Source organism: Galleria mellonella, unplaced genomic scaffold (genome assembly GCF_026898425.1).
Source record: "Galleria mellonella isolate WM207_F2 unplaced genomic scaffold, CSIRO_AGI_GalMel_v1 utg139, whole genome shotgun sequence".
Lineage (NCBI taxonomy): Eukaryota > Metazoa > Arthropoda > Insecta > Lepidoptera > Pyralidae > Galleria > Galleria mellonella.
In genome coordinates this window covers 9,056,263-9,082,039 of record NW_026441995.1, presented here as the reverse complement: position 1 = coordinate 9,082,039, position 25,777 = coordinate 9,056,263, and the positions used below count along the sequence as shown (strand labels likewise).

Genomic DNA, 25,777 nt, shown 5'->3' with positions numbered 1-25,777 from the left:
TATATATATATATATATATATATATATATATATATATAGCGTATACATATCTTGCCTATCTAATCTTGTCTCATGCCTAAAAACAAGGAATTACATAGGGAACAATAAAATAAAAGCTGTAAATCATATGAGAGCCTCCTTCTTTCTTATACAAATATAATTAGTAAAAAAAGGACGAAAGATACACCATCAGTTGTTATTTTTGTCAATTCGTAGCAGGCTAGTGTATAGAAATTGTATACGGCCATATAACCCTAGTAAATTCAGATACAACCGGCTTGCATACTTTCTACATAAACTGTGTCGAATATATAATCTAGTAAAGTAAAATTTGTTACCGGCAAATAATTGACATACCAAACATTTTCTATATGTTAACCCACTACGAATCAAGTAAAAAGTAACTGATAGTATATCTCATGTCCTCTTTTTGCTAATAATATTAGCAGATGTTCAATGGTAAACAATGACCCATATTTTATTATCTAAATATTGTGAAATATTCCTACACAACCGTAATGCCTAAATCATATGTCCTTAATGTTTTGCTAATAATATTAAAATCGCCCATTACGAGAAAAGGTTTAGGTAAAATTGAAAATAATTGCATAAGAAGAAAAGAAAAAGAAGTAATCATATGATTTAATGTTTATATTTATCATTCCTACTATGTAATTCCTCGTTCTTAGTTTTATACATGGGGCAATAGATTAGGGAAAGTATCTGTGCAATTCTTTTGATATAGTTTGTCTAATCTGTAGTGCAATCTACTTTGCTTGACTGTATATGTGCTATCTTTGGTGGTATCATAGATCATATTGACGTTGTCATTTTCTAGCTGCCATTTCTGTGATTTCTTCTTGACATTTTAATTGAAATGTTTCTTTATCACTTTCAACAATAGACATTTGTATGAAATCTATGTAACTAATCCATCCAATTTAAAAATTGTACACTATAAAATAGTTAGCTCATTTATAATATGTTTATATTAAAATTAATGATAACAGTAGGTATCATTAACAATTTTATATGAAATGTAATCTAAGAATATTGATTTAATTTACTAGATTACTTCTAGATGATAACATAGAATTTTTCAGTTTTCTCAAAATAACGGCAGTGACAACTCTAATTTTAATATTCGTCTGTAGTGCTAATATGTATTGTGATGTGAATGTTTGTGGCTTTTGTTAATTTACAAATTACATTTCATGATTTTTACATTTTTATTTTATACTGTAAATCAATTGTTTCTTCTTTTTACTATTAAATTACACGTGAACATATAATTGTAAATTTTTAATATAGAAATGTGTGACAGTGATGATCCCGGCGAGCACAGCCGCTCAGAAATGGATTTGACTGGATTTTTATTTGGAAATATTGATGAGAGAGGGCAACTAGAGGATGATGGGCTGCTAGATGGTGACTCTAAGCGAATGCTTTCTTCTCTGACGCGGTTGGGACTTGGATCAATGCTTTCTGAAGTTTTAGAAACGGAAGATGCAGTCAAAGATGATGAAGAAAAAGGTTTGCTATATATTAAATCTATTGAAATTGAAAATAATATAAGTAATGTCACTGATATAAGTATATTAATAATAATACATTTCACTTAGATTCTTCAGAGTAGTAGTAATCATATACAGATTGTTCTATATCATTGCATATTTTTGGTTATATGTTGAGCAAGATGCTGCATGCTAAATTATTACTTGCTGTGTAGACAAAAAAATTTTTGCTGGTGTTTATGATTAGTTATCTATATTATTATTAGCTGACCTATCAGAATTGTTTATCCCCTTACCATCACCTACCAGGTCTTATTTTTCTTATCGGGATTAAAAAACTATCCTCTCTTACAAATTGGAGCAAACAATACATGTTGATAAAATTTCATTGAAATCAGTTGGTTGGTTTCAGTGACTCAAGTGAGCAAACATCATGGTAATGGATTTTTATATAGTATAGGCAACTATTTTAATTATTTTGCCCATTAATTGGAGATCATGTAAGCTGTTAAGTACTTTAATGATACTGATTATTTATTATTAATTAGTCAATAAAGTTATTTAAGTTGTTTATAAAGATCTTTTAGTATATTAATAATATTTTTTGTCTAAGTTAGGCCTTCATTTGAATGTCGCCTATGGTCCATTTGTTTATATTGGGGAGGCCCATGTTCATCAGTTGATAGATAATGGATGATGTGTTGTGATGTGTGAATGTGATGATCTAGGTGGTGAAAAAGATTATACTATACTTTTATTGACTTCTGACTACCCTTCTTCTAATGGTATTTGTCAAATATTTTTTAATTAGAACAAAATATTAAATTATCACAAATATAAAGAACACACACAATGTATTTTATCTATATTTCTGATTTATTTTTTTATTATTTTTTTTCTATGGAATTTCGCAGCTCATTTTTGGCCACAACAGAATATCAGTGTTTTGCTCTTTTTAGGGCAAAGCAATAATCTTGAGTTGTAACCATTTTGTGTTACTGTGGCACACACATGAAGGGAAAAAAATTACAAATTTTATGCATTTTGTTTATATTTTTTGAAATATTATTGGACATGTATCTTTTTTTTTTATCTGTTTTCACTGTGCATTTATGTCTATTGTTGTTTGTGTGCTGTAAGTAATGCAAATAAATTATTTATCAATCTATATAATAATATTTTATGTATTTATATATGTATGTATTTATTGTATGTGTATATTTATTTACTTAAAATATGTATGTTTATATTATATGAATATATCAAGTTATTTTTCCTCTACTCAAAAATGCACCACCTACATATTATCCGGTTTGCCCAATGGTTGACTGTGAGAGAACACCATCTGGTGTACACCATGCATGCACCATCTAGAATTGTACTGTGCCTTAAACTTTAAATAAATAAATAAATATATCTAATATAAATTTAATGACAATATTTTTGTCATTTTAGCATAACATTTATTATATAATTATATAATAAAATTTCTTTACAGATTATACAGAAAAAAGTCCATCTGCTGTTGACTTCTTTGATATAGATGATGTTGCCGAAGACTTGAAAGTAAGAACAACATCTGACAATAACACCATTTAAACAGACAATATGATTTTTCTGTCTAAGTTCTATGCATATAATGCTCTGGTTATCTGATTTGACATAGGACAAATTGGTAATTTTGTATTTGCTCATCACAGTTTTTCTGTCATAGTAAAAGTTTCTTCAGGAACATTGAAAATATTTATTAAAAATTTACTATACAGAAATACTTCTCTTTTATTGTGTTTTGTGGGGATTCTGTAACATTCTGTGAATTAATTTCTTTTGTATATTAACTTTTTAAAACTTTTGTTGGCTCTAATAATAAAAAAAATAGCTATGAATATTATATGAAATAAATCAATTGTATAAGATACAGATACTGGAATGGAATTAAAGAAAGTAGAGATGTGGAAGGGATAAAAAATATTGAAGATGATAGTTACCTATGTTATATACATTTATAGTTATTATCTAAAATGAATTTCCCAGTTCAATGATTGGTACATTTATAAATAATCTTGCCAATGAGTGTTGATTATGGAATAGTAGTTATCTATTATGTGTTATTATCTTACTAATGTAATAAAATTGTAACTAGGTGATGTCTCTATAGGGGAGATATTTAAGAAAAAATAATATGGAGGGACTAATAAGACCAATAGATGTCAAAACAATAATTTTTTAAATTTGTCTGTCTGTCTGTATGTTTTTTCCGACACCACACAAAAACTACTATACCAAATTGGATGTGATTTTCACAGTTGTATTCCTAAAACTCTAATTTAGAAATTTTTGATCTGTCATTTTGATATGTCATGTAGAAGAAGTCTATTCTATTTTTTTCCTACTTCTGAATTCCACACATAAAAGGATGATTACCACATACTTACATGTAAATATATATTTACCACATATTTATTAATACTATTCACTGTTTATGTAATTTAGTTGATATATTCACTATGAGTATATATATTAGTCAACACTTATGCATATAATTCACTAATTATTTGTGCACCTAGTGGTGTGTGTATCTTAATACTAATATGATAATATAGATATAAAATCAAATACTAAGAAACAATTATTCATGCATATTACTATTGTGATACTCGATGTAGCAACTTTCATATGTGAGCTTATAAAGTAAATGGCTTAAATTGTTAAAGACATTAGTATTTTATAGATATTTATCTAATCTTAGTTTTTTGATGAAAAGTATTCTTTTTTTCAAATGACGTACTTTTTTTTTAATAAATAATACTTAACAGAATTGAAATACATTACAGAACATTAAGAAAATAATGTTCAATCTTTATAAACAAAAATTGAAAGACAATCAAGATGGTATAATATCTTGACATTTTGGAAGTTCTTTGTATTTAATTTTACATTTTTGCACTCTTATTTTCAATGTTGTGGGTTTATAATGAAATGTTGGGCCTATGAAAAGCATAAGTACTATCGCACAACGAAATTTAATAATACATTATTGTAAAGCACATACTACACTACTTAATATGTTAAACACAGTGTTAATATATGTTTGTATTTGACCTTTATGTTTGTCCTCACATTTTGTGTAATACTAATAGGAGGTAGAGATAAGCACTAACCAAGAAGCACCTGAAGACACAGAAGTAAAAACAGAGGTAACGGACACAGAGACACCAAAAAATGATAAGACTCCTGAGGTAGACACTTTGAGCGATTGTCCACAGAAAGAAGATGAGGTGGCAAATGAAGATTGGACTGGTGAATCATTTGTTGAAAGTTCACAACCAACAAATGATGAAGGCTATGAAGGTGACATGGAAGGAGATGGCGGTCTTATGCCACCACCCTCTACTATTCCGTAAGCCTAGTATTTTTATATCATGTTAATATTATTAGTAATATAGAAATTTCACAGTTTGAAAAGAATGAAAAAGTGCATTAAATATTGATGATTGCTATTTTTCTAAAATTAAATTAATACTTTGTTTGGAGAAATAAGAAGAACTGCATTTGCTTAAAGAAATAAGACTTTTTTAAATGCTTACCTGTGCAGTTAATTATGCTATTTCTCAAAGTACAATATAGTTTTCTTTGTGTCAAATTTGTTTTCTTGAAAATCTAATGTTCTTTTCTTTTTCACTGTTTTCATTTATTTTTGTATGAGAATATAAATTTGTTCTATAAAACATTCTACTTAGTTGATTGGTTTTTAAACTTCGTTCATAATGGTATGTTATGTTACACTACAGGTATAACCAATAATAAACCATACGGCCTGCCTCTTGGTGTATAGTTATTGCATCATATTGACCACGAGGGGCAAGAATTAAAAAGGCTTTCCCTAGAAATTGTAATAATATTCATTACTTAGCTGTAGTTGTATCTCCACTACACCATTAAAATAATTATAAATAGATTATATTTAACGAACATAACAAATATTATTTATATATTAATTAAAATTAGAAATACTTATTATAATAAATATTATTAATCATACTTTCTTGTTTTTCAGGCAAGCTAAAAATGATAAACCCAAGAAACTAGAAACTCCATTAGCTGCTATGTTACCTTCCAAATATGCAAATGTTGATGTTACAGAGCTGTTTCCAGATTTCAGACCAGACAAAGTGAGTAAATATATTTAAAAGTGGAAGGATTCTCTATTGATATTTTTTTTTATTAATCCATTTTTAGATATTTAAAAACATTGTTTGTATTACACTAATAAGTAGTTTAGCATACTTAATTTTAATTATTGAGTTAGTTTTAAAATAAAAAAAAATGTTTTTATTATCTATATCTTTTTGTATATTTTATTAATAGATTTTGATAATAGTGTTAATTTTATTGATACAAATTTTTTATTGTCAAGTAAAGACAATTGTATAATTTATTACATAATTATTTAGTTTATGGTCGATAGAAATAAAACAAATTTTCGTTCTGTTGACACATATTTTAATTTTATATACACTATCGGACATATCGCGAAGCCATTGCAGGTATATTGTATCTACATGCTTGATTTTTGTTGCCTACGTTTAGACGTGGATTGTACCACGTTGTTGTCAGGACAGGTCTGTACAAGAAGACGCCGTTTACTTTAGTTCTATCACAATCGCGTTGCGTTAAGTCCCAATAGTGTATATAAAAAATTGTAATAAAATCTGTTATTTTTTTTGTGCCTCAAGTTTTATTATTAACAAATTATTGCGTTATTCATCAGGTGTTGTTGTTCTCACGACTCTTCGGGCCGGGAAAGTTGTCCAGCTTACCACAGATATGGCGTGGTGTGAAAAAGCGTAGACGGCGCAAGCGAAGTGGAAGCACAAGCAGTGATACACCTGTACAACCCGAGAATCAAGAGACTCAGTACGCTAGTGATGACGAGGAGAAGTTTCTTAAGTAAGTGTTAGAATAATTCTAATATTAGTGCGTATTGTGTCAGCCGTTAACTGTCCACTGCTGAACGTAGCCTCTCCCATGAAGAGGGTTCTGACCCCGTCCGTCTTAAAATTTTGATTGTAGGTAGTATTTGTAATGAAAATGGACATGGATTATTTTTCACCACGGTTAACCAATATCGGCCATGGAATTAAGTTGCGACTATTACGTTAAGAAATTTAAAAATATCACTTAGATATGATTCTAAATATATTGTTGAACACTAATATTATCCTCTTAGACCAATGGAGGAAAATCAGCAGTCATCAAACGAAACGTCTACCCAAGGTACTGGCGACAAGTCGCAACGACCAACTCCTGCTCATTGGCGGTTTGGGCCCGCCCAGGTTTGGTACGACATGTTGAATGTGCCCGAAACCGGCGATGGGTTCGATTATGGCTTTAAACTTAAGGTAATAATGTAATATTAACTTAATTACATCTAATTGAAATAGCTATTACGATTATACAATTTATGCATTACAAGATTGATTATTTCTACATCTACTTTTCATATTCTATTAAGTGTTATTACTTTGTATGGGTAAATTTACATATAATAAAACCAAGGTAATAATTGATCTATTATAACATTTACGAATGAGAAAATTCAACAATATTTGAATATTTTACACATAGTTTTAAAATATGACGTACTTATATGAAGTTGTACGATAACGAATGATGCGGAAGCAGTATTGTATTTTATAGCTTTTGTAATTGAGTAGTTTTTTATGTACACCACCTTGTAGAGTGTATTTTTAATATCTTATAATATTAGATATATTCTATGATATAGATTAGAGGTATTCTATGGTAATATTTATATTTTTTACTTTATCGTAGGTAATAATGTAATTATACATTTAGTTATTTTTAAATAATAGATTAATTTTAGCATCATTAAATAAATATCGTGTTGGTAACATAAAATTTTATTGTAGACGTTTTGAAAATACTTAAGGTATAATATTTTTAGCCACCGTCTCCTGAGCGCGATGAAAAAGAAGATGTAAAAGTACAAGAAAATTCAAATGCAGACAGCCCTGACAGTGGATTTCCTGACGATGCTTTCTTGATGGTCTCCCAATTGCAATGGGAGGATGATGTTATATGGGATGGAAGCGAAATTAAACACAAGGTTTGTAATATGTATTTATTTTTTAACACGCTAAGCTTGCGGGGTAAGCAAAGAGAACGAAATTCCAAAAGCCACTATCTTTGTGTATAATCAAATGCATCATTAACATTCATAAATCATGTATAACACAACTTTAGATAACTCTTTAATGTTCTATTATTTGGGAAGGGATCTATTCACTATAAGGATTAGTCTACAATTACTATGTAGACCAGGTTTTTTACTCTACCTTCATGATGACTAGGAGTGCTGTCATATATTCTTACTATGTTACCACATAGTATTTTTTTAATTATGGTCTTTTAGAGTATTGTATTAATTTAAATATCGAAGCATCAATTTCGAAAATTATATATATATAATAATAATAAATAAGATTTAGTTCTAAACTAAGCAATGTTTGTATTGTAGATATATTGGATTGTACTGTAGATAGCAACTTTTAGAAGTATTTAAATACTTTTTGTTAACATATATATATTAAACATTATAAAAATATGTTAATGAATAATTGAATAATTTATAGGTGCTGGCTCGTTTGAACAGTAAGAGCAACGCGGCCGGCTGGGTGCCGACGTCGGTGAGTCGCACAGCGCAGCAGTTCTCGCACCCAAGGCCGCAGGCGCCTGCGCCGTTGCAGGCAAAACCACCCACGTTAGTTTATAATATTATAATAATAAACCTTGATCAACAAATACAGGGTTGCACTTTTGCATATTTTTTGCCCTAGTATTGATGGTCTTAAGTTGCCAGGGGCCGGATTGATTATATTGGCAGGCCGGATTTGGTAGTAGTTTGGAGACCTCTGATTTAGAGTATTCACCAATCGATATTCCATTTATAAGCTGTTTCATCTGTCAGGATAAAGTAAAGTTAGATCAATTACAATTAGTTTTTTTTACTTGTCCCCCCCGTAAAATGTATTGTTTCAAGTAATGAATGCTCTAGGTTTGTTGGAATGTAATGAAAGAAGGACAATATATGCAATATATAGTGAGAGAATCTGACATTGTGACCAATTTTATGAAAGCTGTTAAGCGAATTTTGCTTCTCGTCTTTTTGAATTCCTTGCAACTTCAATTTGTTGTTGTTCCTTTTACAAAGATATTTTTTTCTTTATGATCATTTTTTTTCTTCAGATCATTATGAAAAGGATATGTAATTATACGTTATTATCTTCATATTACAATTACAGTTTGGATATGTAATATGATATTAAAAAATAAATAAGAGAGAGAAGGCAGTGTTATATTTAGTGATGTTCCTTATTTTGATGTCTACAGATCTGCGGCGTCTACATCTAATTCTCAGTCTGGTGCTACACCTGGTGAAGGCGAAGATAATACTTGGTACAGTATATTCCCTGTTGAAAATGAGGAGTTGGTGTATGGCACATGGGAGGATGAGGTCATATGGGATGCAGAGAGTATGAATAAGATACCAAAACCTAAGATCTTGACTTTGGACCCCAATGATGAAAATATAATTCTAGGAATACCTGATGATGTAGACCCATCAAAAATAACTAGAGGTAAATTTTATTTAAGGTATTCTAATTGTAAAATGAATTTTTACTATATCTTTATTTTAGTAATTTTGGTTTGAAGTAGCATATACCTACTACTTTTTTTTTATACCACTGTGGTGGCAAACAAGAACAGATGGTACATCCCCTATGAACGCCAATAAAAAAACCTGTTAATTAAGAATAATATTAAAAACCTTTTCATATATTCGAAAACATCTCTGAAACCGCGTTGTACGCGACCATTTAGGCTGTAAGGTATGAGGGTGAACTCCCTGTCGATGGCGAGCAGTACGATGATAGAAAATGGCCGCAGGCATCATATTGAATAATTCCTCTGCGCAGAACACGCAGATACTTGAACAAATACATCCCTAATATCTCAATAAAAATATGAATTATAAATAATATTTATTTTCATATATTCATATCAGTTAACTGTCCACGCTGAACATAGCTAAGTTGTTAGGTTGTTGCAAAAGCAGTTAGCCTTTGGTAATGGTTTAAGATGGATACTACTGCCCATTCCTCGGTCATTAAGTTCTCTTAGTCGCCTTTTACTATACTTATGGACGAGATGGCCTATTCTATGCCAGAATCACACTGCAATCAATAATATTACATACATACATTTATTTCTTCAGTTAACGATTTGATTTAATTTTAGAACGAGGGCCTGCTCCTAAAGTAAAGATTCCACATCCACACGTGAAGAAGTCAAAGATATTGTTGGGAAAAGCTGGTGTAATCAATGTGTTGCAAGAGGACGCACCTCCGCCTCCACCGAAATCACCTGACAGAGATCCATTGAATATATCTAATGATGTGTAAGTATTAAACTAAAAGTAAATCGAAAAAAAAAATTAATATTACTGTTACCAATTTATATATAATTTTACTTTTTTTAAATTAAACTCATGCTGATACAAATTTGTAGATACTACCAACCAAAATCTCAGAATCCTCGTCTGAAAGTGGGTGGTGGTCAGCTAATCCAGCACAGCACCCCAGTCGTAGAACTTCGTGCTCCATACATACAACCTCACATGGGGCCAGCGAAACTGCGCGCATTCCATCGACCAGCACTCAGAAAAATGTCTTATGGACCCCTGGCTTCACCTGGGCCTCACCCCGTGCAGCCATTGTTGAAATATATTAAGAAGAAAGCTAAGGTGAGCTGTATTATATAAACAGTATAAAGAAAATGTTCTAATTTCTTCTAGTATTATGTGTTAATGATATTTTGCATTGGTGTATACCATGATTACTGAAAAATTTGAGAGTAATTGTAAGCTAGTAGTTGTTGTGGTTTGTAATGTCTCTTACATTTATCATATTCAAGAAGTAAATTAATATGATACACTCAGCACATTTCATACAAAAGATGACACAACTGTGGCTATTCGTATATAAGCAAATGTGTGTGTATGTATCAAGCATTGTACATTCTTTTTTCAAATGTTGTTCAAATAAGTCACTTGTGTAGGATCTTTTACTATTGTCGTTTATAATGTGATTTATTTCATAATGATTGTATATTTACCAACAGCAACGTGAAGCTGAACGTTTGGCATCAGGCGGTGGTGACGTATTCTTCATGCGCACTCCAGACGATCTAAGCGGTAGGGACGGTGAGCTGATATTGGTGGAATTTTGTGAAGAACATCCACCTCTCATTAGTCAAGTTGGCATGTGCTCCAAGGTCAAGAACTATTACAAAAGAACCGCCACAAAGGTCAGTTAAAATAAAGTACACTTTTCCTTCATTTTTTAGCGCAAGTAACGATAAGTCACATTTGTTGAATGTATGAAAACTTAAAGATTCAGATAATTTAGGTATAATTAATATTATAGTGATGTTATGGTGGTAAAAAAATTATAAAACCAATTGTGGAAGAAAATGAAAATATTTAAAATAATGAATTGGTATATTTTACATTATGTAGTATATTAATTCGTTTATTGCTTTTTTATACTAGGACGCCGGGCCGAAACCATTAAAGTATGGCGAGGTGGCATACGCCCACACTTCGCCATTCCTCGGTATTTTGATGCCGGGCGCCACGCAGCCCGTCATCGAAAACAACATGTACCGTGCGCCAATCTATGAGCACACGCTACCGCAGACTGATTTCCTTGTTATCAGAACCAGGTAAAATTAGTTTCTAAGTGCTTACAAGTAGTTTCTAAGACAGGGTTGGCCAACTGGTCGATCGTAACTATTAGTCCAGTCGATCGTGGAAAGGATAAAATATAATATTTTGCTAATCTAGCGGAAGGTGCTGAGATGCTATGCTCACGTGTAATAAGTAGTTACTATGAATAATTTTCAGTTTTATGTTTTCCCCCTTAATATAATAAGAAACCTACAATACTATATAATGGTGTACTGAACTATATTGTTTCATTTGAGATTTCAAGAAGTATGTAATTGATAGATTGCATAGGATTTTGTCAGTAAACAGTAAATCTTAATCAGTAGATCTAATCAAGTCGGCCACCCGTGCTCTAAGTGTATGGTTTCAAATAAACTTTATTCTGGATAAATAGTGAGAACAAATTATCATTTTATATGCGACAAAAATAATGCTCGTTATTGAAAATGAATAATGTCAACGACCCTTTTCATACTCTACCATTCTCTATACATTACATTAAATCCATGAAAAGATTTAACATATTTTTTTTTGCTGTAACGTCAATTTATCAATTTTTATATACTTATTCGGTTAGCACTTTACTTGTATATTTCAGGCAAGCATATTACGTACGAGAGGTCGATGCCTTGTTTGTCGCCGGACAAGAATGCCCGCTGTATGAAGTTCCTGGTCCTAATTCCAAAAGAGCTAACAATTTTGTTCGAGATTTCTTACAAGTAAATTTTTTTTAAATCACAATTTCTTTAAAAAAATTCTCTAAAATCTCTAAAAGTTTTTCAACGATTTTTCTTTACAATCAATATTGTTATTTTTTCAGGTTTACATTTATAGGCTGTTTTGGAAGTCCAAAGATAACCCTCGTCGTATCAAAATGGACGATATAAAGAGGGCTTTTCCATCACATTCCGAGAGCTCAATCCGAAAGAGACTAAAGTTGTGTGCAGATTTTAAGAGAACAGGACAAGATTCAAACTGGTTAGTTGTTTCAAAGGTTATGAAACATAGAAAATATTTAATCACTTACTTATTTTAACTTTATAAATTTAAAGTTTTATATTAATTTGTGTTTAGTATGATTATTATATTTTATTATAAAAAAATATATATTATTATTATGTACTTGTGTTACTAGACCAAGTAAAATTGATGAAAATTATGTGCCTATTTTAAAGGTGGGTGATAAAGCCAGACTTTCGGTTACCATCCGAAGAGGAGATCCGGGCAATGGTCTCCCCAGAACAATGCTGCGCGTACTTCAGTATGGCGGCCGCTGAGCAAAGACTGAAAGATGCAGGGTATGGAGAGAAGTTTATATTTACACCACAGGAAGACGATGATGAAGAAATGCAGTTGAAGATGGATGATGAGGTTGGTAATAATTATTAGAATTTATTTTTAAAAATTGCTGAATCTTAAATTGTGAATTTCCATTGGATTTAGATTATTGAATTCTGAGTGGTCATTAGTTGGTTTTTGGTAACTATAGGTTAAAGCATTCATCTTAAAAATAAGAATGGTAAAGGTTAGAAAGTCCCACAATAAGCAAATGACTATGATTTACAAAGGTCATAGTAGAGGATTGTTTGTAACGTAATTTTATTTTATTTTTTGTTATGCTGTCAAGTAATTCTCTAATTTACTTCAAATCCATATATTTAATTTTATCTATGAATTATGTAAATATTTAATTTACAGGTAAAAGTAGCGCCCTGGAATACAACTCGTGCGTACATACAAGCAATGCGCGGCAAGTGTCTCCTTCAATTGACGGGTCCCGCCGATCCCACCGGCTGTGGTGAAGGGTTCTCCTATGTGCGTGTGCCCAACAAACCCACTCAGCAGCCCAACGAGGAGCAACAGCAGAAGCGAACTGTCACTGGTACAGACGCTGACTTGAGGAGGCTCAGCTTGAATAATGCTAAAGCTTTACTGCGAAAGTTCGACGTGCCGGAAGAAGAGGTAACATTTGTTATGTTTTAAGTTGAAAACATGTCTTTGAAAATTCTAATAAAAAATAAAAAAAGAACATATTTTAGGTTATAACATCAAATGGTTTTTACTGTGGTAAATTAGCTGTCAAAGTGTAGCATAGATATAATTTTATATTTTTTTTTACCATATTATTCCATTTTATTTAAGATAAATGAACACTATATTTAATAAAATGGTGTCAGAATAACGCGATTATATGGCTATATTATACATATGTATTGTGATCATTCAAAGATGTTTTTTAAGATGGCATTAGGTAATAATAGAAAAAAATGTATTCCAAATTACAATAATAGTGCCTAATTTTGATAAGTACCTATGTTCCATTTTTGTATATTTAGATATATTAGTATATTTACGTAGATTAAGATTTATATTGTATTATTAATTTTTAGATCAAGAAATTGTCTCGATGGGAGGTTATCGATGTAGTTAGAACGTTATCGACGGCCAAAGCGAAGGCAGGTGAAGAGGGAATGACGAAATTTTCGAGAGGAAACAGATTTTCCATCGCTGAACATCAAGAAAGGTAAGTCACATACTTATTGTCTGATCTTCTGGCCAGGGTATTTTGATAGGAGATCTAATGAAGATGTATTCCTGGAAAATCACTTTTTTATATGATTTGGAAAGACAAAGAAATCGACGATTCATCTGATACAATGTGAATAATTCGTCGCATAGTCGGAACCTCATCATCACTGGGTAAATACACTGTGATGAATGAAGTGTATTATAAGTTGTCGTTCTTAAGGATGAAAGTGTTATGACTATCTGTGTTACCCAATGATTTCACTGGTTAACCAGCAGGTAAAGAAATAAAGTTGTGCAAGCGTAAAATCTTAGCGGCCAAGACATGGAAGATCTGTCTCACTTGCAACTTGGGTAAAATGAATTGTTTAATTTACTCTTGGGTTTATTTCGAACTTTATCGTTGCTATAGTTATTGTTAATAAATGTAATGTAAATATATTTACATTATTTTTAGGTATAAAGAGGAGTGTCAACGTATATTTGATCTGCAAAATCGCGTTTTGCAAAGTACAGAAGTGTTGAGTACTGATGAAGCGGAGAGCTCTGTGAGCGAGGAGTCTGATTTAGAAGAGATGGGCAAGAACATAGAAAATATGTTAGCCAATAAGAAAACTACGGAACAGGTATGTAACACGACTCTCGCATATAAATTTATGATGACGTTATATACCCTATGTTAATCCTTGCGTTTTAAGTTCTATTGCTGTTAATTGTGTTTTAATTTGTTGGCATTCTAATAAAAATACAATGTTTTTCACAATTATAGTTATCACTAGAAAGAGAGGAGGCAGAAAGAGCGGAACTTAGAAAAATGATTTTAGGACAGTCAGAAAAGAAACCACAAATTAATCAAGCTGACCAGCAACAGTCTTCGAATCAAGGTAAGTCTTTAGTTACTAAGAAAAATTATAACTATCTTTTTTAATTTTTATTTAAGGAATATTATAATATGTTATTATATAACGTTGTGTGCATAGTGTTACTCGTGTTTTGACGCCAAGTCTAGTATATAAAAAAAAAAACTTATTTTGCACGATTACACTCAATATTAATTCAATATTGATAATTTGATAAATTTTTGTATTTGTAGTAATATTATAAATATAAAAGTGAGTTTGTAACCATCGCCTATAGACATGAGCAGTACCATGGACATAACAGAGTATACTTTTTTGCCCATGATACCCCTCATGCGTTGCCATTCCTGAGGACTCAGTTGTTATTCCTCTGTACTAAGTAAATTCACGTCATAGGGTGGGAACCCTTCAAACCGAAACACAGCTATGCAAACACAACTGCTTCACGGTTGAAACACGAATGGGACAGAGGTACCCAAGCAATCGACTTTTGTACAAAATCTCCCTCTGGTCATGTAGACGATGTTGCGAACAGCTGGTATATATATTATAATTAACTTAAATTGTTTCTTTACGAACTTGTAATACTGTTTATGTTACTTCTGCAGACACAATAAGTTTGTTGTTATCATAGGTCGCGTACTCCGAATCGTTCGTACATTCCGCAATACGTCAGGGCAACGCTATACTCGCGTGGAACTAGTTCGGAAAGCGGCCGTCATTGAAGCATATACTAAAATACGTTCCACCAAAGATGAAGCTTTTATCAGACAGTTCGCCACAATGGACGAGACGCAGAAAGAAGAGATGAAACGAGAGAAGCGAAGAATACAGGTAATTTTGTTTTACAGGAAAGACATTGGTATGAATTATTTGATAAACGGCCTTGTAGTAACGAAATAAAAATCGTATTATATATTTAAAAGTGTCTCCATATGATGACAAAGAGAAATAGAATATAATATGTTACCATTCTTTTATTTATTATTCGGTTTGTGTTACTCTATTTTGGAGAACCATTCACTCAATTTGTTTGCTGACTGAATTGATTTTCAATTTAATCTTTGTTTGATAAATTTTGGTTTTAAAATAATGGTTGTGTAACAATAAACTTTGTTTTTTTTTTATTTTTTGTATTATTTAGTATATTTTCAATTTTTTTTTGTTTTTTGTTTTAAGATAAATATTTTAGTCAATATTGTAATTTTTTTTTATGTAATAACAGGAACAATTAAGACGTATAAAGAGAAATCAAGAAAAAGAAAGACTAGCTGGAAATGTTTCAGTACCTGGTTCATTCCCGGGCGATAGTAAGTTTTAATGAAAATTTTTACAACTTATCTTTTAACAGGCAGTAAATTGTTTTAATTTTTATAACTAAAAATAATTTTTAATTCATTTATTATTGGATTTTAAGGTAGAGAAATTTTAAATTGTTTTATTCAAAAATTAAAAAGATACTAAAACATGTTTTGTTATTTTGATATTGCATATAGGTAATTAGTGCATGGAATAACTTTTTATAAAGTATGTTTGAAAAATTTTGTTTACAGGTATTAATAGTATGAAGTTGGTAAAGAATACTTTAAATTTTCAGGTAACATGTCGTCTGGAGATTTGAGTTCGCCTTCCCCAGGTCTAATACCCTTAGGTCAAATCAAGCAAGAACCCGATTTGCATACGCCCTCACGGCGCCGCGCTAAATTGAAACCGGATTTGAAATTGAAGGTAAAAAACCCTTATATATTTTTTTAATTAAGCCACAATTTTTTGTAACAAATTTTATAGTTATTGTTGTAGATAGAATTTTTATGTAAGCCATTTATGTCACACGTAAATTTACAAATGAGTTTATACAATCAAGTTATTTACGCTTTTATAAATACAAAAAAAAAAGATAAAATACAAAAATATGGTTTCGCCATGTGTGTCGCAGTGACCCAAATGGGCTACAGCTCAGTGATAGTTTTGCACAAGCTATTGACGGCAACTGAAGCCCATTCAGTAGTAACTTTTTTATTCAATTGTACGGAAATAAAAGTAATTTGTCGTCTGGCGAGGTTTTCGTAGAGATTGAAATAGGTGCTTCAAAAAATTCGTATTGAGGTTCCTTCACAGTTGACAATGAGTATGTGACATCTCTAATATTGCAAGTCCATAGATAATGGATATATAAAGGATTGTTTGTTTGTTTGCCACCTTTGTGGCATTAGCAAAGTCCTTTAATGCAGCTTTAATAGTCTTATATAGCTTTTTAATCAAGCAAGAATTTATATTGGTATATAAATGTTTGGTTGTATAGAAACATGTTATATCATAAATACATTTAGCTAAATTAATATAATTATTATAGTGTGGTGCATGTGGACAAGTGGGACATATGCGGACGAATAAGGCGTGTCCGCTGTACACCGGCGCGGCGGGCAGTGGGCCAGCCTCCCCACCCGACCTGGACAGTGAAGCGCCGCCAGAGCCTGATGATGATGATTTGGGTTACGTTGACGGCACCAAGCTCACATTGCCTACCAAAATCATCAAGGTTAGTGTAACATTTTTTTTATTATTTTACCAGATATACTATTTTTGTTATTATTTTACCAGAGGGAGACTTTGTACAAAAGTCGTTTGCTTGGATACCTCTATCCCATTCGTGTTTCTACCGTGAAGAAGTTGTTTGCATGGCTGTGTTTCGGTTTAAAGGGTGGGATATGTTGTGAATTTACAGGGAACAGAGGAATAACATCTGAGTCCTCAGGAATGGCAACACATGGGCGAAACAGTATACTCTGTTATGTCCATGGTACTGTTCATGTCTATAGGCGACTGTTACCACTTTCCATCAGGTGGGCCGTCAGCTTGTTTGCCATTCTAAGTTGCATAAAAAAATCTGTCAGATACTTCAGTATTATTTTTAGTAGTTAAATTGTGCTTAAATTGTGTAGTTAAACTTCATACTAATATTCGTCTTCCTACACGGACTTAGAATGTTTCTAGATCAATGTTCACGTATTTACTTGATACCCAAGTGGACAAACCTTAGCTCTTTTTTTTTGTTAATGATAACAAAAATCAATGCTTGCATTGTATGTCGGTACGATGAGCAAGATCTTACCATTCAAAAGTGGCAACACATGAGGGTTTTATAGTATATTGTACTGAAATAATAATAGTCCTTTTATTTTACCTTACCACATCGCTTGTGTGTGATACCCAGTCATATAATATTATTTTATGGCAGAGAAGTTTACGAAATTGGAGTGATTTTATTTTTATAAACGTAAAATGTATATGCAATATATTTATGAAGCATACTTACCTAAAATATCAAATGTCATATCTAAAGTCTACATTTGTACTACAATATTTATGTATTTACATATATAAAACCTATTACATTGTAGCAATCAGCGGAAGAGATGAGGCGTCGTGGTAGTGGGTCCCGCCGCGGAGATTTCCGTTCGGGTGGTGGTTTTGGTATGGGGGGTATGGGGGCTCGTGGCAAGCGACGCGGCGGGGCGAACGAGGCTTGTGACTATTTGGTGCGACGGCCGGCTGAGCGACGCCGTACCGATCCGCTTGTTACGCTCTCCTCATTGCTCGAGGACGTGCTCAACCATATGCGCCATCTTCCCGATGTGCAGCCCTTCTTGTTCCCTGTTAACTCAAAGGTAAAATTGTTATTGACACTAATACCACCACTATAACTCCAATAGTCATATTAATGAACTATAAAACGCTCTGCACCGTGATACTCAACCGAGGTTTTTTTTTTATATATGTTACTTCTTATATTCGAAAATTGTCAATATTTTTTTTATTAAAATCATCCTGTTAAACTCGTACTAATTTTTTCAAAATTGGAACATTTTCTTTGGAAAAATAATTTAAATTGTTAAGTTATTAAAGTAAAAAATGCAGTGCTTTTTATAGTTAAAATAACATTAATATTGGATTATGAATACAGTAAAGTATCAAATTTTATTTATGTTACTCTAGTTTTTGTTTTCATTGTGTTATAGTAAATAAATAAATTAATATGTAAAATGTAATTAAAGTTACCTCAAATTAATAAACATATTTCATTTTGAAAAGCCTACTTACTACTTACTAAATTTTATGTGTTCTGTTATTAAGCATTTTTTAATTATAATGTCTTGAATCAGAAATTGCTAATACCATCTGTGAAGGCGATTACATATTTTTTAAATATATACATATGTTAGACTGTAATGTATAAAATTAGTAAGCCTATGTTTATATTAAAACTATTTGCCTAAAATAAATAATAGAAATAATATCGATGTCTCTCAAACAGATGGTGGCTGATTATTATCGTATAGTGTCACGTCCAATGGATCTACAAACGATCAGGGACAATCTACGACAGAAGCATTATCAGAGCAGGGAAGACTTCTTAGCTGATGTTAACCAAATAGTTGAGAACTCGACACTTTACAATGGTAAATATAATGAGTTCTACGTATCTTGTTTATAAAGTTTAATTTGCATTCGGAAAATTTTATATTTGTGATAATTGTATGACTACGTAACTGTTTTTTTTTTATAAAATTGTTATGGGATATTTTAGTTAGATTTCCGCCGATTTTGATTATTCTTTTTGCAATCGTTTGAATTTACTCTCGAGTTCTCATGGTTGGGACCATTAATTTTGTAAAAGTTGGCATCGGTTTTTGTGGGACAAATTCATAAAAAGTATTTAATATATAATGTCTAAAAGAAATATTTAATACGTATTATCATAAATATTGTTGATCGATCCATAAAATTATTCATAAATATGTTTGAACTAATCCAGTTTTATATTATTTTTATAAATTGTTAAAATTTTAAAACAGTTGTCGTAAACAACACAGTAAATTTATAAAATTTCCGTTGTGCATGTATATAGACATGATTTATATTTTTAGGTCCAACAAGCAGTCTCACAGTAGCGGCGCAACGGATGCTACAACGTTGTGTCGAAAAGTTGGCTGAGAAGGAGGAACAAATAATTAAATTGGAGAAACAAATCAACCCGTTATTGGATGACAATGACCAGGTAAATAATTAAAAATCATATTCTATCTATCTATCTATCTATCCTATTTAAGAGCTACGCTCTTGTCGGTGGAGCTCTCGCCACTCACTACGATTTTCAGCGAGTCTCTTCACCTCTTGATACGACACGACACCAACTCCTTCCTTAATCTGTCTGATGCTTCTATCTTACCTTCTATTATAATGTTCATAAGTTCGTCGTGTCGTCAACATTTTTTCCCTTCTGTCCTCAATAGTTATGGAGCACACATGAAACGAAAAATAATATTGATATCTAAAATATATGAAATTACATTTAATGTCGGGGAGAATCCATTTAAATTTGCTGTGATTTGTTTGAGTCAAAATCTACACACAGTCATCTATTTAGATGTTCTTTAATGTGTGATTGATTAAAATGTTGTACCATGTAGCCATGATTATAAGGCTTGGAGTTGAGACGCCTATATATTGTTGAACGTATTACCATTTATTCTTCAAATTGATTTTGTGATGATAATATAACTAGTAGTTATGTTTATTGCTAAACCGAAATCGAGCAATCACCTTGCATGTACATATTTTAAAAAGCTTCTAAATATAGTTTAAAAATTTGAATGGGGGATAACGAATCTAAGTTTTTTTTTTCTTGATAAAAATTAAACTAAAACTCCACCTTATTTAGATCATTTGTGATTGATTTGACGTAGATTAATTGATGTTATTGTAATACTCTTAACATAGGTGGCGCTGTCATTCATATTTGACAATCTACTGACTACAAAACTAAAGGTAATGCCAGAAGCCTGGCCGTTCCTGAAACCGGTCAACAAAAAACAAGTTAAGGATTACTACAGTGTTATAAAGAAACCAATTGATATGGAGACTATGGGTAAAAGGATTCAAGGTAAGATGAAATAGAGTAAAATTATCAATACATATTTTTTACGAACTTTTTTGCGATTTTGTTCATGACTCGAATAAACAGTAGTCTATGTATTTCTCCATTTTATATAGTATGTACATACCAAATTTCATAGTGATTGGTTAAGCGGTTAAGGCGCTAAGATGTAACAAACAAATAAACTCACTAATTATTAAGTTTATTACTAGTGTATATTTAGTTTATATAATATTTTGTTTTGTTATACATTGATTATTTAATTTTATTATATTGGTCCTATAATAATCACTAATAATAACGAGTCGTAACTCTTAATCTAATGTGGAGAGGACTTGGATGGCTTGTACGTTTATTAATGTGATATAATAAAAATATTTGTGCCATTAAATTTATTTTTAAATTAATATTTCTGACGATTTCTTTAATTTTGTTAGTTATTTGATTTTTATAAATATTTGACATTAACTGGGCCCAGATGAATAATTAAATTTTATTATACTTATTAAGTATTTGTCTATATTTTTGTTTATTAGTTATCTGTCATGTTTCGTCTTAATAATGGTCAAACGGATGTGTCGAGACATCCGTTTGCTTTGTGGTAGCCATATCCTACTAATATAATATATTTGTAACTAGGCGATGTCAGTACATGGAAGATGTTTAAGAAAGAATAATGTGAAAGCCAAAGAGCCAAAATAATATTTTTTTAGAACTTTTACTTGTCTCAATTGATTAACCAATGCTAATAATGTTTAATCACTGTTTCACTTTACTCATGTTTATAATAACTAAATTAGCTCACTGTAAACCACATAATAGACCTCTGATTATTATACCTCTCGAAATACACCGTCTCACAGTGACAGATCATATTCTCATTATAATCTTTTTGTATGTACATTTTCTTAATAATATTTATTATTCAACTACTACCAATGCGCACTTCATTGATAGCTAGATACATCGGAGTAGATGGATCGTTCAAATAACAAATGGTTCTCTAAAAATATTTGTTAAATATGTTACCTACCATAATAAAAGATTAATACAGACTTTTTCATTACCACAGCTCACAAATATCACAGTCGCGAAGAGTTCTTACGTGATATACAATTACTTGTGGACAATTGCCGTGCATACAACGGCCCTAATTCGCAATTTACAAGGCAAGCCGAAGAGATACTGAGAGTAACACAAGAAGCGTTAGAACAGGTAAATCAATTGGTTTAAATAGTTAAGGTTTAAATAATAAGTGTCAGTAAAATTTCTATATTTAAGTCTAAACAAATTTTCTAGAATAGAACCTATAAAGTTCTGTATTGCAATAAAATACACAGTAGTGTTTATTTATTTAGACATTAATAATTTTGCTGGTTTTACACGGGTAAATATAAATTTCTAAAATAATATATACCATGATATACAGTAATGCACTACACTGATAATGCAGCTTTCTATAGGAATTGAAAGAATTTTTAAAATTGATTTAAAAAGAAACGAACATCAAAAATTTTCTTGTTTATTGCATTATAGTCTAGATTATGGCCATTTTTTAGATGTTTTATTAATTAATGTGTTACTACTACACACTTTAATTACACTTTTATTTCCTAAAATACACATGTATATGTAAAAGTATTTTTCATTATCCAACCTAGAACGATAAAAAAGCTGACAGCCCATCTGATGGAAAGTGGTAACGGATGTCTATAGACATAACAGTGTATACTGTACCGCCTATAATACTCTTCATAAATAATAAATGTTGAATGATAATATATTGCAAAATCCATTCTAATAACTTATTTACACTGCCCACAGTTTGGCGAGAATGTGAGTCAATTAGAAGCAAATATTGCTCGTGTGCAACAAAAGATGTTGGAAGATGCCGAGCATTCGGATTTGGAGCCAGAAGAACCGCCGCCACCGTCGGACGAGAAACGCGGTAGAGGCCGCCCTAGGAAACACAAGCCGTCCACATCAACCGCTACTAGTGATGGTAAGATTTATATTTTATTTCAATAGTCATAAATATACATTTTATTAAAATTTGTCTTAAAAAGAATATGAATAAAGAGGGATATGTTCAGTAATGGAGAGTGTGTGTTTACCCTAATTCGCCCTAGTAATGTGTCTGATTAACATTGATTTTATATACTGATTTTATTTGCATGAAATATATAGAATCATCTTAATTATTTTAAAACCGACACCATTATCCACAGATTACTATTGATATATTATTCTTAATCTATGTTACTTTAATTTTAACATTACCTGTGGCTACTTAAAACATCTATCACCTTTTTTAAAATTTGTTATGTGATTGACGATATAAATAGTAGCCTATGTCCTTTTTATCTCATATAATACGTTTATATCAAATTTTATGTCAGTTAATCCGTTAAGGAGGCAAGAGGTAATAAATTCACTTTCACATTTATAATAGTATTTATTATTTAATATTGGCTTTATCTACTAGTATGTACTTTCTTAAATCTGATTAGGTATTAATAATTATTAATATATAGGTATTTGTTAAAAAAAAATTAAATGCTTATTATTATTAATAGCTTAATATGGTTCGTAATATAATTGACTTATTTGTAGGTGCTACTCCCAGGAAGCGCGGTAGACCAAAGAAGGATCAAAATAGCTTGGAAGAAGGTAAATCATTTTAATTTAATTGTTTAAATAAATATTTTGTGCATTTATTTGCTACAGATAATAACACGTTTGTATTGAAACACAAAACTGTTTAATCGCAGTGATAGTAATTTATCAAAAAAAAAAAAACAATCTTAATACTATTCACATAATTAATTATACTAAATTCATTACCTGAATAAAAACGTAGACGTATAAAGTAAGGAGTTTGACCATGTTTTTCTGTCCAGATTAAAAAAAATCCTGTTATATGAAAATGTAACATAATTAAATAAATTGATTATAATATTTTTGACATTTTAGGTATGAGTTGTAATACCAAACAAGCTGACGGTCTCAACACATGGAAAATTTACCACTTTCTCCATAACCTATAGATATGTACGCATACATAAGTATATTAGTATGCTCGTAATTCAACTTATGCATTGCCCTTGATTTTCTGCTCACTTTTTTATCATTTTTTTTGTTATTTCATCAGATTTACAGTATTCTGATAGCGGTAGTTCAGAATTAGAAGAGGTGGAACAGAAAGATGCTGCTGAAGCCATGGTACAATTGTCCGTGCGTCCTGGTAAGATTTATTTTTATATTTTTAGTTATATGTTTATTTGTTTATGTAGTGTACACTGCCTGACAGCCCACCTAATAGTCCATGTCTATAGGCGATGGTTACCAAAGTAGTTACAGTCGCTTATAACTCCTCATTCATCGACTGCTGCTGAATATATTAAGGTTTTGTCATATTTTGCCACGAAATACGAATCTGCTCGTCGCTCCATCTCGCGGTGGCACTTCTTATATTTTGTTATATATTAGATTAGGGTGGGATATGGCAATTAAATTACAGAGTATATTTATGTAACACCTTAGTTCTCAGGAATGTTAACGCATTAAGGGTAACATGGATGACACAGTATACACACGCATGCTCTCACGCATGCACGCACACTCGCGCGCACTTACACACACACGCACTTGCATACGCATACACAGTTTAGGGACCGGGACGAAAAGTAATTCATGTCCTTCTTCATAACAAAATTCAAGATCAGTTGAATTACTTTGGGGTCAAGTTGCAATAAACAAACAAACTCACTTTTACATATATAATATTAGTGGGACTAGGGTCTGGAAGGAATTTATAAAGTAGTTTCAGTCTATGCATATTATCTGTTTAAATTTATTGGTTTTTAATCATGTGTCCATTCCGCAGAGGATGATGTTCCACCAAGCGATGTGCCTTTCGACACGTCCGAGTTCCTGATCAAACGAGAGGTGCCAGACGAGCCCCCGCAGCCGTCCGATGATCTTGTGGACCTCGACCAGCATACCTCCGATTATACATATCCACCTGTTGTTAAGGTATTCATATTATTTCGCTAGTTTCAGATAGAAATGTATATATTTGAGATAAATTATTAATGAGATAATAAATATTTATGATTAATAGTTTTAGTCAATAATAAACTTGAGATATTTATAGAATATTGTTTTTATGTTCGCATACGCCATGTGCATTTTCAAAAAATGTGTAGAATTTTTATTAATTGTGCGGTGTCGACTAAACTGAATTTCGGGACCTTTGTCTATAATTCGGTGCACCACTGAGTCATGACACTTTAAAAATATTATAATTCATAATTATATAAAAAAGATAATTGCTTAAGTTGCCACCAAGAATCCTACGGAAAGTTGATATACCTGAAATAATATTACCTTTCCAATGGAGAAAAAAAAAAGTTTCCAATTTACAATTTTTTTTAGGAGGAACCTATTGAGCCAGACATGAATATGGATCCGCCGTCCATTATGGATGGCCCATCGATAGAGCCGCCGCAATTCAAAGAGGAACCACCAGAAAACTGGCAGGTTAGTAACTGTTTAATTTTGAAATTGTGTTTTCTTGTGAATGGAATGGACGTATCTATTGTATTTGTAGAAGTGAGAATCGATAATAACTTTTTTAATTACTCTAAAAATGTAGGAAGGTGCCACTTTAACAACTTTTGTGTTGTAATATTATTATAACTTTTTCTGACATTTCTAGACTGACTTTCATTACCCACCATCCATACCTGATCCTGATTCCATTCCATATCTGACTGGTTTTGTTTAAAATTCAGTTTTCTTTTTTTAAGTGCTTAAAATTTATGAAGACTTAAAATTGATACAAATAATTATAGATTTTCTTGAAAATATCGATGCGTTCAAATAAATAATTATTCGTGATAAGAAAAGATAATTTAAAAAAATTTGTTTCCAGCCGGATCCGGCCATACAAGATGATTTGCAAGTAACAGATAGCGAAGAAGAAGCCGAAGATGGACTGTGGTTTTAAATGTATTGTATTATATAAATTAACAATTATATTGTAAGATTTTAAATGGAGATGAAATATTATGTAGATTAATAATTGTTTTATAATGTAATGAAATATATATTTATGATTTTTTTT

At 31.3% G+C, this 25,777-nt stretch overlaps 1 protein-coding gene across 2 annotated transcripts; it reads left to right on the top strand.

Moving 5' to 3' along the window:
* The first annotated feature begins 1,134 nt into the window (after positions 1-1,134).
* LOC113513642 (transcription initiation factor TFIID subunit 1) lies at positions 1,135-25,777 on the top strand. Of its 2 annotated transcripts, none has more exons than XM_052903602.1 (35): positions 1,135-1,533; positions 3,013-3,080; positions 4,781-4,914; positions 5,572-5,686; positions 6,286-6,464; positions 6,745-6,916; positions 7,483-7,644; positions 8,171-8,298; positions 8,928-9,175; positions 9,837-9,996; positions 10,107-10,341; positions 10,719-10,904; positions 11,149-11,321; positions 11,924-12,044; positions 12,146-12,303; positions 12,501-12,696; positions 13,024-13,287; positions 13,716-13,849; positions 14,309-14,477; positions 14,621-14,735; positions 15,346-15,545; positions 15,937-16,021; positions 16,309-16,439; positions 17,065-17,250; positions 18,113-18,379; positions 19,027-19,171; positions 19,640-19,770; positions 20,493-20,655; positions 21,722-21,864; positions 22,474-22,651; positions 23,263-23,319; positions 23,801-23,893; positions 24,536-24,684; positions 25,087-25,191; positions 25,586-25,777. In XM_052903602.1, the coding sequence occupies exons 1-35, from the start codon at positions 1,314-1,316 to the stop codon at positions 25,658-25,660; spliced, it is 5,445 nt and encodes a 1,814-aa protein (XP_052759562.1). In that variant the 5' UTR covers positions 1,135-1,313; the 3' UTR covers positions 25,661-25,777. The 2 variants fall into 2 exon arrangements, with proteins under 2 accessions (XP_052759562.1, XP_052759561.1); XM_052903601.1 differs by having other exon boundaries at positions 4,655-4,914.

What these genes read in the sequence shown, in the direction of transcription:
- LOC113513642 (XM_052903601.1), top strand. Translation starts at nt 1,314, where the DNA reads ATGTGTGACAGTGATGATCCCGGCGAGCACAGCCGCTCAGAAATGGAT. An exon ending in ATATTAAGAAGAAAGCTAAG is followed by an intron (nt 10,342 to 10,718) that starts GTGAGCTGTATT and finishes ATTTACCAACAG; the next exon opens with CAACGTGAAGCTGAACGTTT. An exon ending in AACCACCAGAAAACTGGCAG is followed by an intron (nt 25,192 to 25,585) that starts GTTAGTAACTGT and finishes ATTTGTTTCCAG; the next exon opens with CCGGATCCGGCCATACAAGA.